Genomic DNA, 12,291 nt, shown 5'->3' with positions numbered 1-12,291 from the left:
GGTCACGTGACGGGAGTGACGTCTCCGAATGTTGTTGTTGGTGGCGGCGGCGAGCGCAGCCGGAGGAGCCGCCGCAAAGATGGAGGAGCCGTCGAGGAGGCGCTGCCTCTGCTGCCGCCGTCGCTGCTGCCGCCGCCGCCCGCGGAGCCGGAGCTCGAGCCGCAGCGGGTGAGCGCGCCGCACCCGCCGGGTCCCACCTTCCCCAGACCCGGGACGCCCTGCGGCGCCCGGTCTTCCTGCCGTCGCTGCCTGCAGGCTCCCGGCGATCCGCGTCCCTAGTCGTTCCTCCTGGCGCGCGCGGTGTTAGCCCGCGCCCCCCGGGGAACGTCGCCCGGCCTGGGAGCGTCGCCTCCCGCTCACCGCGCGCGCCCCTCCCTACCCCGCCCCTCCCTTGCAGGGCGCCTTCTCTGCAGGTAAGGGAGGGGCCGGTCTTCCCGAACTCCGCGCCCCGAAATTGCCCGGAGACCAGCCGCGGATGTCTGATTTGTTCCCTCTCCGGCGGCGCATGTTGCGTTGCAAGAGCGCTTTTTAGCTTTGCACGCACCCGGATTCTGGACAGACTCTCTCTTTTTCTGGACACCCCATTCTTGTTACTCTGAGGTGAGGGCCTCTGCCCACCCACAGCGGTTCTCCCGGTGTCCGAAGAATGCACCCTTGAGTCAATGCCCTTGACTCAATGCAGGAGGAGGGGGACTGCGGGGCCCACCTTACTTGTCTCCCTTTATTTCTCACCCCCTCGCCTGTGAGGCGTTACTGCGTTTGTTACCGCCCTCTTCTGTCTGACACCCTGAAGCTTGGGGGAGAGCTAGGCGATGAATTAGCACTCCCTCCTTGTCGGGTGGATGCCCCCCATTTTTCATCCTGGGTTTGTTTGTCACAGGGCCAGGGGTTCTAGTGCTTTGTTAACTTGGGGGAGTCTGCTTCCCTACCCCATCCATCCCTGGGCCTCTGGGGAAGATGAGACCTGCTTAGTGATAAGTAATTAATCTGGGAGCTGAGGTGTGTGAGGGGGTGCTTCATTTGGGAAGAAGAGGTGACCACTTGATATTCCTGCCTTTGGCCTTCAGAGATGAATTGTGTCCCTAAAGAGGAAGGGTATTAGCTGCAGTTGCTTTTGGGGTATGTGTGAAAGAGACTCACCACCCTGACCGTGACCACTATGTTTATGGGAACTAGAATTAGCCTTGGATCTTGGGGTTGGGAGTGGAGAGTGGGTTGGGAGGTTCAGTGGGAGGGGAGGATAGAGCCAGATCCTAGGAACAAAAGGAGGCAGGGGATGGGAGATTTGAGAATCTTGGCCTGAAGACCCCAGGCCAGTGCTGCCACTGGATCCTCCCCTGGGTCTTTACTTAGGTTTTGAGGGTATAGGCAGGCAGGATCCTGTTTCCTAAGTCTCACACATTGGGACTCTTGAGCCTGTGCTGACCATTGAGCGGCTGGGCTGGGCTGGGATGTGGATGAGCCATGTTAGGGGCTGCCTGCTTCATCCCCATTTTCCATTTTCTTCCCCTCCCTAAACACAAAGCTTAGAGTGATCTTAGTTTGTCTCCTTGCCTGTTTCCACTTCACTTGGATCTGGATGAAGTCTTGACAGAGATAGGAGCTTGAATGAAAGAAATAGGCCCCCAACATCTCCACTTTATCCCCAGCGTGTGTGCATACCAGGGGCCAGAGAGACAGATCCCAGGTGCAGATTTCTTAAGGGGGTAGGGATGGAGGAGATGGTTGCTTCTGGCCAGGCTCCTCTCTTTCCTAGTGTGTCCCCCCGGGGTCATGTAATCTGGAATGGGGGTAACAATGTCACATGCCCCACCCACCCCAAGTAACTGCAGAGATAGGAGGTTTGCTTTTCTTAGCTGTGTGCTTAGAAGTAGGGCTTGGGAATGGAAGGGGGTCATTTATGTTTTAGTATATCAGGGGAGGGGTACCAGCCCTAAGGAGCTGGAGGTAGTGCAGTTCCATACTGAAAGTACCAGCTGCTCTTTAATAATTAATTCTTCCTACTCACATCCCTTTGAGGAAGGTTGTCTGGAACACAGCATCAGGCTCAGCCAGCCTGCTAGAGGACGCACTCCTGTGGAGGGGGGGGGGGGGACAGTGAGGGGGGGCGGTGATTCTTGGCATTTTTAGAACACTGTCGCTTGTTCATGAATGAAAACCTGATGCAGCCGGTGAGGGAGCCTATTGTAGCTGACTTTACCTAATTAAACTTTCTCTGCCTTTCTTCTCCCCTAGCCCTAGACCTAGCCCCAACCCTTTCTTGAATAGGAACTCTGTCTGGTAGTGCTGGGGAGGGGGTATCATTCTGTCTGAGGTTTTTAGGGCAAACAGACCCTGTCTAATGCCCTCTGCCTCTGCTCCCCCCACCTTTTTTTTCTAGAAATAGCAGCCTCCTCCATCTGGCTTGTGCAGATGCCTAGAGCTGCGTCTGAACAGACAAACAGAAATGGGCCAATTGCAAAAATGAATTTGTCAGCCTGGTGTCTTTTTTCCCTCCCCTGTTACCTTCCCCTTTTTCCCTAGTTTGGGGCCTGCATGGCTCCCATCCTCCCAGACTTCTGTTGAGTCAGCTCTTGGGGGAGGCACAAGGCAATGGAAGCTCTGGAAGGAGGCTGGGGACAGTGGTCTGCTGTGGCTATGGCTGTGGCCAGGAGGGGTAAACATGGCCAGGAGGGGTAGACATGAGACGCTGCTGATGACTGGGGTTGGGGGGGGTCGGGGCTGGATGTCTGGGATTCAAGATTTCCCAGGCAGACAGTCACTGGGGCAAGTTGAAGCCCATCTCAGTCACATAGGACTTGGTTCAGACTGCTTGGCCCTGTTCTTTGTGACCCATAGAGTGGTCCTGGCCTGGGAACACAGGGCTTGGACTGCTTCTCTCAGGGTCAGAGTTGGGAGTGGGTGGCAATGGTAGTCTAGAGGTTCTAGAGAGGTCCTGAAACACATACCTGATGTTCAGGAATCTGGAGGGAACAGTTTGAGGGTCAAGATCTCTGCAGGGAGGCATAGTGAACTTGTGGCCTTTGGGTCACCCTCTCTTGGGTGCTCTTCCACCCTCTCTAGAATTTTTATTGTTGGTGATTGGGGTGGCAATGCCTCCATAGGTTTCTCTTCTACCTCTTTCACCTTAGAGCTTGTAGGGTGAGATTCTGCCAGTTTCCTTGCCCCGATGCCCTGGCTAGAGGTAGAAGGTAGGTTCCAATCCTAGAGTGAGTGATCTGGAAGAAGGATGGAATTGACTATCAGAGTAAGGGGAACAAGGTCCTAGGGGTGTTGGGGCTGCATACTGGGTTGGCATCAAAGTGGTGTGTGTTCAGAAGCCACACAGCTTGTCCTCAGCCGCCCAGGGAAGCCCTCATGTAACAATAGGCAGCTACTTCTGAGGCCTATGCAAATTGCTCAGGCTTCCTTTTCTTCCCTTTCCCTACCCTAGACTAGAAGCCTGTCCTGATCAGGCTGTGAACACTGCCTTGTTTCCCAGGAAGCCCTCCTGGTGTCTCTTACTCAGGAGACCTGTGAACAGCAGCTCCAGGGTTGGTAGATAGATGTTCTTTATAGGTGACAGGGGTCTTGGGTGCTGCTTGGGTGCTTCCAAGGGGTGGAGGGCAATAAGCATAACTGGATCCTGAGCCCACTGTGCTTTTCAGGGAGCTGCTTCCTTCCTTGTCTCCATGGGAGGAAGACCCAGAGAGAGGCTAGATGGTGAGGATAAGTGGGTTGGAGGCTGAGCTTTTGGCTCCTTGGGATCTGCCCCTGCTGAGTGTCCTGTTGTGGAGGTGCCTCTCACTAAGTAGATGGGCTGGGCTACTCAGGCTTCTGGCAGTCGTGGGAATTTCTGAACCTGTGTTCCCCAGCCCACGGGAAAGGGTGTGAGTGCGACTGGGCGCCAGCTCTGGTGTGGGCATGGGCTGAGCTGCCTGCCCACGCTGGCCCTGCTAGGACACCAACAGCCCCACCTGCTGCATTCCTGAACTTGGCCCCAGATTTGTGCAGCTTCTTTTGTCTTTATTCTCCATCCTTTAACTCTGACTCCTGATCTGAATCCAAGGGATCCCTGTGGGTGAGAGCAGGGTGCAGCAGGCCCAGGACCTCTGGGTCTTTGTATGTGTGGACAAGTTCCTATGGTACTGCCAGGGATGACTTGCGGGCTTCTAGGCTCCAATTGGACCCCACCCCTGGGAATCCTTGATGAGAATGTAGGGCTTACTGAGATTTAATCCTGCCAGGAGGTGGGGTTGTCTGGGAAATAGAGCTGATTGCCTACTTGAGGCTGAGGAGCAGAGTTAGGGTTTAAACATCCGGCGGCTCTTCTGATCAGCCTCCTTTGATCACCTCCTGACACTTATTCTCATCAGTATTGGAAGGCCTGGCTTCATTTGGAAGCAAATGAATGAGATCATGTCTGGGTGGATTGTGGGCTGTTTGGGGATTGGCCCAGGTGGGTGCTGCCTAGTGTCTAAGGCTTGGGGACTAACTGTGGGACTAGGGTGGGGATACTGGCAAATTCATGGTCCATTCTGCATTCTTCATTACTATATTGTCTTTGGCCACTGTTGGGCCTTTTGGTGCCTTTGTACAAATTGGAAAGATGTGTTCATTGTTCTGGTAGATTCAAAATGTGTTAGGCCATGGCTTGACAAACAGTGCACAGGCTGGATTTCATACCTCCTTACACACCTGAACACATAAAGCCCTGGGTTGGAGCCCAGGAACTCTAGCATACGGACAGTGCGGATCTGGGGAGGATGTTTCTGATTTTCCGAACTCTGAAAACGTACTCTCATACACTCACCCATTGTGCTATTGGAGAGACCAGGACAGAACAAGTTGCATTTCCAGAGAAGAGTGTCAAAGGTTCAGAAAGTAGGGAGAAAAGCCTTGTCTCACCGAGAGACCCAGCTTAGGGTACTGGGGCTACGTGTTAGTTCCTTTCTGACCTTTTTTGTTTTTCTTAAAATTACTTTTATTACTTTATTTATTTGTGTGTGTATGTATGTGTGGGCAACTACATGCCACAATGTGTACGTGGACACTAGAGAACAACATGTCACAGTCAATGCTTCCACTATGTAGGTAGGATTGAACTCAGATTGTCAGACTTGGCAGCAAGTGCCTTTATCTGCTGAGCCATCTCACTAGCCTTGTTTTTTTTTTGGGGGGGGTGCTTTTTGGAGACAGGATCTCATGTAGTTCATACTAGCTTCAAACTTGCTATGTAATCAAGGCTGACCTCAAACTTCGACTCCTCCTGCTTCTACCTCCCAAGTGCTGGGATTTACAGTTGTGTGCCATGATGCTCAGCATCTTTCTCTGAACTTCTGCTTTGATGCCCAGCATCTCTCCCTGAACCTATGCCAGAGATTTCAGGTCAGCTCAGCCCTTTCTCATTGCTGTGAATAGTGGCACTTGCACCTCTTTGTTGGTGAAATCTAGTTCCATATCAGGCACCCTCCAGAATCTGTAAGGACTAGCCACCTGGCAGTGGACACTGATGCCTACAAATACCACTGTAGCTATTTCCTATCCCTTGAGCACCAAGAGCCTCACTGATTGGGAAGAGAATAATTGAGTCTAGTCCAGTGCTTATTTCCTATGTGCCCATGGGGCAGGTGACTGTCCCTCTCTTCCCAGGTGTAAGCTGATGCTCCAAGGTCTCCTTTGGCTCCCAGATTCCTGAGTTGGGGACCTCTAACCCTGCTCCATCTCTCCCCAGGGATGCCGTTCTGAGTGCCTGACTGCCTCACCCCGAAGGATGGCCTTGGATGGGCATTAGAGGCACAGCGGCCCCGGGCTCCTGTCCCGTCCGTCTGTCTGTTATCGTCTGTCTCTCTTGACATCACCGCAGCTCCACCCCCTCCCGTCCCAGCCCCCAACGCCAGCTTCCTGCGGGCCCAGAGCCGGCATGAACTCTCCCAACGAGTCGGGTAAGAGCTGGAAGGATGGAGAGGAGCCTCCAGGGGCAGCTTTGGATGCTGTGGGCTGTGGTGGGTTTCCTGCCCAGGCCAGCTGACTGCCAGTGTCTGAGCTGTCAGGGAATTGAGGGGGTCAAGAGTGGAGAAGCATCTCTAGAAAAGTACAGAGGCGAACTGTGAGGCCGACTTGGGAATGTGTGACTCTGGGAGGGTCTGGGTTCCCCTCTGCCCCCATACCTGCCCTCAGTGTAAGAGCCTTGGGTACCTGAGATGACGTGCACTCCAGAGTCTCTCTGGGTGGCCTGGGGTGGTGTTGGAAGCATTTCCTGAATATAGCTGAATGTCTGTGCTAGTTACGGTGGTGGCTCCTTTCCTTGCTGGAGTGTCTCTCTTTTTCCATACTTTTTTCTTGGCGGAAGTTTCCAGGGCCCTATGACTTAGCTTTGGGTATGCAGTTTGGGGTGGGAGTGGGGTTACATATTTACAGAGGAGTCTTGGCCCTCTGGCAAGTGCAGGTAGACCAGCCTGTTTCCTCTTGGGCCCTCTACGTGGTGGGTTGATAAGTTGGAGTCTTTCACTCAGGTTTCCCATTCCTCTCTTCTAGGACCCTGCCTAGCACTGCCAGAAATAGTCTGTGGGTGGGACTCCGGGCAACATTCTATTAGGTGGGTCTGGATGTGTGCCCATGAGGATGTGTCCTAATGCCCTAAGTTAGACCCTCAGAAGTTTCTCAGGAGGGTCACAGATCAATGTGGTCAGAGTAATAGCTGCCTTCTGTCCTCCACTGTCTCCTTCTGCAGAGTCTGAGAGGCTCAATGTCTGTCCTGCCCAGCTTTAACCCTCCCCAGCCCATCTTGTCCTTGTGTATCTTTTTCTGCAGGAGTGGATGGATGGATATTTTTCCTTCTTTTAGAGAAAGGGCATAGGATAAAGACTTACCTGCAAGATGGTCCAGAAGCCCCAATCGGAAGGAATCTAGGCCCCCACCTCATTCCCTATCTACCCTCCTGCCAGGTTTACAGCTCTCCCTGAGGTCCTCCCACCCTTGCCTTTGTTCAGCCTCTAAGGGCTGTGCCAGGTGGGCTCTTGAGCTCTGGCTTAGTGTCTCATCCTCTTAGGGTGGGTCATGAAAGGAACAGGAGAGGCCTGATGGCCATTTGTCAGTTCCTCAGTGTTGCTCTTTTTTACAGGTCGGTTGTGACTGGCTGTAATGCCACTTGCTCACTTTCTCTGAGCTACCTTTCCGGGAGCCATCTCCATTCCCTGCTTCACATGGGGCTAAAAACTGACCTTTGGCCAGGGGTATAGAGGCTGCCCAGGGGCATCTGTTGGTGGCTTGGGAAGGACACTTCCTAGCTCTAGGGTTTTATTCTCTTGCAGCAAAAGTTTAGTACAGTCCACCCAGGGTGGGTAAATTATTGGACTCTCTTTAGACGCTGATGGTCCACTTTCCCCTCACAGCCACTTCTGCCAGAACTGGCTGGAGTGTGCTAGCAGCTGGAGGTGTCTACCAGTTTGGGAGCTGCAGAACCATCCTAGGTGGGGTGGGCCTCCTCAGTGACCTGCCTCCTGTCAACTTTCCAGCTGGCCCCAGTAGGAGGAGATGCTGTCCTCTTGAGTATGGGAGGGAAAGAAAGGGGGACACAGGGTATATAGAAACACATTTTAGGCCTGGCATGGTGGCACACACTTTTAATTCCAGCTCTTTGGGAGACAGAGGCAGGTGGATCTTTGTGAGATCAAGGCTAACCTGGTCTACATAGCAAGTTCTAGGCCAGCTGGGGCTACAGGGAGACCTTGCCTCAAAGAAAGAAAAGAAAAAAACATGCTTGAGAGGACTTGAGAGGCTTCGAAACTGGAGTCATTGCTTTGTGGGGGGCAGGGGCGTCCTGCTGTGGTGCTTCCCACAGCTTTCCTATGGTTCTGGGACTGGCTCCTCTGGTTGTTGGATTCAGCTGCCCTGTGCCAGAGAGATAGGCAGTCGGCACACAACTTTTCCCCTTTGAGGGGCTCAGCATTTGTTATTCTCCGAGTTCAACTGGCATCTTAGCTGGGACTGCTGATGCCTAGTGCCTGGCAGGAGTCTGGGAACCACATGCCTTGGGACTCCACAGAAGTAAAATGAAACCACAAATCCGTAGCCAGAGCATATGGGTGTCTGCTTCCCTGTGGACACCTTACAGAGAGCCCCAAGAAGGAAAGGTATGGAGCCACAGGGCAGGCAACAGAGGAGGGAGTGATGAGCACCTCCCACCTCTCTCCACATCTTGGCACACTCATTCTTTCTCTGTAGGGCACAGAACGGGGCTGGGAATAGCAGGGAACTTTAGTCCTCTGATTCATCTCAGCATAGGAACTTTTGATTTGGCAAGTCCTCACCTGGCATCACCAACAAGATTGACCTGTGGGGGAGCAAAAGTATAGGAAATGGTCCTTCCCTGCCTTCCTAGTTGACAAGTTAGCAAGTGAGTTCCTAGTGAGGAGTGGCAGATGGAGACTGAGTGATCTGTTTCTGGGCCCACCACTTTGGGCAGTGGGTGCTCAGGCCATGTGCATCTGGGCTGGGCTGCATCCCAGCACTTGACCTTATCCACCTCTTGGCCATCCCCGGAGTCCTGCTTCCCTGAAGAGGCCAGTCTGCTTCTCTCTGCCTTTCTCTTTAGGCAGAAGAGGATTCAAGGAGTGAAGCATTCTTTATTTTACTGGAATCAATCCCATCTGCATGTTCTCCTCCATGGGGCTAAAAGACCAATGGGAATCTGCAGCAGCTTGGGCTTGGATCCATCAGGTTGGAGGACTGTCCTTGGGACCTAGGACCTCAACTACCCTGGTCATACCTTTGTTCTCTGTGCCATTTCTTAGAGAGGGCAAGAATGTGGCCTGCCACGCGAGGCTGTCTGGGTACTGGTGGGGCCCCAGAGTAGGCATCCAGGTTCCTTATCCCTAGTGTGGGAGGGGTATGAGCTTATGACACCTGTCTGTCCAGCACCTCCCAGCACCCTCTATACTTTCTCTCCTTCCCTTTCCCAGGAGGGAGGGCAGCTACCCCCTCCCTTTGGGATGACCAGAGAAACTGGGGCATAGGTGTGGGGTGGAGCCAGGAACCTTGGCGTCCTGTCTCCCTGCCTCAGGCTCTGATTCTCTGAGCCCCTGGGAAGGCAGGCAGCCAGCCTAAGGAGGAGAAAGTGGGTCAGTGTTGGCATGGGTAGGGGTCTGGGAAGAAGACCCTTGGCCTCTCTTCTCTATTGAGGCGCCCCAGCAGATTGGAATCCACTCCTTCCTCTGCCCCACTTCATCATTCCAGAGGGATTGAAGGCTTAGGACTGGATGGTGAGAGGAGGCAGGGTCAACCCAGAGGGGAAATGGAAGATGCCAAAGTAGGTGCCCACATTTTTTTCCTGCAGTTGATTTCAAATGAGAGGGCTTAGCATGACCCTGGCTTATGGTAGCTCCTGGGCCATGCTGAGGGCCCTCAGCATGACTGGGCTCAAAGGGCAGGAAAGAACTAGAGGGCAGGTAGACCTGATGTTTCCAGCGCCCCTGGGCCACAGGCATCTCACAGTCAGAGGTCTCCTGGGCCAGCTTTGACTACACAAAGCAGGACTTCTTTACCTTTCAGTCAGGGCTCCATACTAGCCTTTGGGCCCAGGAAATGCAATCCTGGAAGAGCTCAAGGAGCCAGCTAGTGAGCTCTTTTCTTCTCCAGCTTCACAGGGTTTGAAGGCCAGAGTACAGCCTCAAAGGGAGGGGGCAGAGTCACTGCTGCTGGGGAGAACAGGGTTGGTTCTGCAGCTCAGGCTATAGCCTAGGCTGGCCTTGAACCTACTGGTGCTGACTCTGGATGTAGCTCATGGACCACTTCTTTAGTGGGTACTCTATGAGGTTTGTGGGATGGGACATGGGAACCTGGATAGTTAGAAATAGAAATATAAACACAAAGAGAGGGACTATAACCGGAAGGAATGAGGTTATATATTAGGAAGAGCTTGTTGTACCACCTCAATCTCGGAAGAAAAAAAGATGCTTATCGTTCTTTTCCCTAGACCATCCTTCACTTTTCCTTGGAGAATTTTGTAAATTGCATTGAAGATTATCTGGACCTGACACATCTCTTCCTATTTCATAGAAGCCACGATGGTGCTAGGGTTGTCCCTGAGTACTGGCCTTTGGGTGCCCATGTTGTGGCCATACCTCTCTTCTTTAAGAAGAGAATCTTTTTTACCAAGCATGGTGGCTTAAGCTTGTAGTCCCAGAAGTAGGGAGGCTGAGTTTGAGGCCAGCCTGGGCTACAAAGTGAGACCCTGCTTCAAAAAAAGGAGTCCTCTTTCCTTTGATCTCCCTAGCTGCTGATGTCTTCTGAGCAGGGCTCCTTTGCCTCTCTTCTATGCCTGGGGCTAGCAGAGAGAGCCAGGACAGGGCTAGCCAGCCCTTCTGGTTGTTCCCAGCGTGGGTAGGTGGAGCCCTGACTGGGAGGGGCTGCTGTCTCTGGCTTTCTGGGCTCCCTTGTGTCTGTTGCCCATTTCCCTACTTGTAGAACCCCTAGTCATCCCTTCTATTCCCCTTGAGAGGACTGAGTTGGCCAGGATACTGTTGGGGCAAGGGTGGTAAATGGGGTGGTAGACAGGGTGATGTCCTTTAGCACCAGGCTCCTGAGTTGCACTGCTCCACTGCCTTTTTTTTTTCTAGATTCTCCCTTGGTTTGGGGATTCACACTCCCGTTCAGTTCTTGGTCTACCCCTGGGCACTCCCTACCCCCGCCTCAGCCCCATCTCACCATGCCTGAGAACCTTTAGCACCAGGCTCCTGAGTTGCACTGCTCCACTGCCTTTTTTTTTCTAGAATCTGCCTTGGTTTGTGGCTTCAGACTCCTGTTCAGTTCTTGGTCTACCACTGGGCACTCCCTACCCCAGCATCAGCTACATCTCACCATGCCTGAGAAAGCCTGCCTCTGCCACCTTCCGCATGTGCATGCTCTCCTGTCTGAGGGAGGAGGCCTGCTTGCTATCCTGGCAGACGCTAAGTAGGAAGATGGGCTTCAGGAGCCACAGCCACTGTGTCCTTGGTTGGCCAGCTTCTCCCAGGCTCCTGACAGGATGGTGAGGTCATCCAGTCCAGAGAGAGGACAGGTGTCCCTGGCTCCATGCCTGGAGTGGGGGGCAAGGAGGGGTTAGGAGGGGGCTCCAAAATAGCAACTGTGACGTCAGGAAGGGGGAGGGGGATACAGACCCAGGAATAACCAGGCTATTAAAAGGCTCCAGTGAGGTCAGGGGGCCAAGTGGGATCTGTGTAACAGTGGGAGGCACAACCTGGGAAGAAGGGGCGGGCCAGCGGTGGGGAGGGCAAGGCAGATGGCACCAATTCTCAGGGCACAGTGGCCCCAGGGACCAAGAGGGCTCAAGGAGCTGGGGCTGCTCCACCAGGCCAGGATGCTGATAGCCTTATGACTTTCTGGAGGGCCTCCAACTTCAAGTCTTCCTGCTTGGGCATTGGGGGTTGTGGTGTTGGTGGTGGATGGGGTTCTTGTACTCTACTAACAGAAACCTTGGGGCAGTCTTGTATATTTCTTTGCCCAGGGGGGTATGGTGGTCATAGCTCAGACTTGAGCCTCAGGCTTCCCATCCCTACCACATGAGCAGTTCTGTGACCTAGGGTGAATGATTTTCATCTGGCTGTGCCTCAGTTTCCCCATCTGGACCTCTTTCTGTTGGTCACTGTGCAAAATAAAGGCAAAATGTTTTCGATACTCTTAACACTGCACTGGGCATACTGCCAGGAAAGAGCTCCCTTTGCTGAGAATGGGCAGGTGCTGCGGGGGGGAGAAGGGGGTCTGCCTGGGTGAGGCAAGGTTTTCCAAGGAAGTCTCACTGCCCCCTAGAAAGAAGGTGGGTATTTGAGGTGGCACTCTAGAATGGGTGGGAGAGAGCTGCCATTTAGGGTCTCCCTGCTAGAAAAGGGCTGGGGGTGCACCTCCCAGTCCTATGGGAGTGCAGAAGTTAAACAAACCCCACAGGCTGTTAGGACTACAGGATAGGTGTGAGGTTAGGCCAGGTGGCTGTGTGTCTGTCACTTCCCAGTTTTTCTGATTCCTTTCCTTGCGCTGCATGGCAAAAGGGAAGCTAAAAGATTGAGCCTGACTTCTTGGTGTCTAGTCCACTGGTTGCCTACAGCAGTAGCCAAAACTGCTCCTAGATGCATGAGTCTCCTGCTTGCTCTCTTCTCTAGCCTAACCTCTGGCCACCCAGGTCTGTGGCCTTGGCCCTGAGTGCAGGCCTTCCCTGTTCCCTCCCCCTTGCCTGGCTCTTCCTCCTAGGGTGGAACGCGCCTCCCCCCCATGGGGCCTCCGCCAGGCCTGGGCTCCTGGCAGCCAGCCGGCGGCTCC

The 12,291-nt window shown here is 53.6% G+C and overlaps 1 protein-coding gene across 3 annotated transcripts in view; it reads left to right on the top strand.

The window, feature by feature from the left end:
- Hdac5 (histone deacetylase 5) overlaps window positions 1-12,291 on the top strand; it is a 38,113-nt gene continuing 25,822 nt past the window's right edge. Inside the window, exons 1-2 of one of the 3 annotated variants that reach the window (XM_008838157.2) lie at window positions 1-168; window positions 5,714-5,924. In XM_008838157.2, the coding sequence (XP_008836379.1) occupies window positions 5,903-5,924 (22 nt within the window). In that variant the 5' untranslated portion in view covers window positions 1-168; window positions 5,714-5,902. The remainder of the gene's footprint in view (window positions 169-5,713; window positions 5,925-12,291) is intronic. The other 2 variants (XM_008838156.2, XM_029565995.1) reach the window with 2 other exon arrangements.

This window comes from Nannospalax galili, unplaced genomic scaffold (genome assembly GCF_000622305.1).
Source record: "Nannospalax galili isolate Female #2095 unplaced genomic scaffold, S.galili_v1.0 scaffold95, whole genome shotgun sequence".
In the NCBI taxonomy this organism is placed as follows: Eukaryota; Metazoa; Chordata; class Mammalia; order Rodentia; family Spalacidae; genus Nannospalax; species Nannospalax galili.
This window is presented reverse-complemented; position numbering and strand designations above follow the sequence as displayed.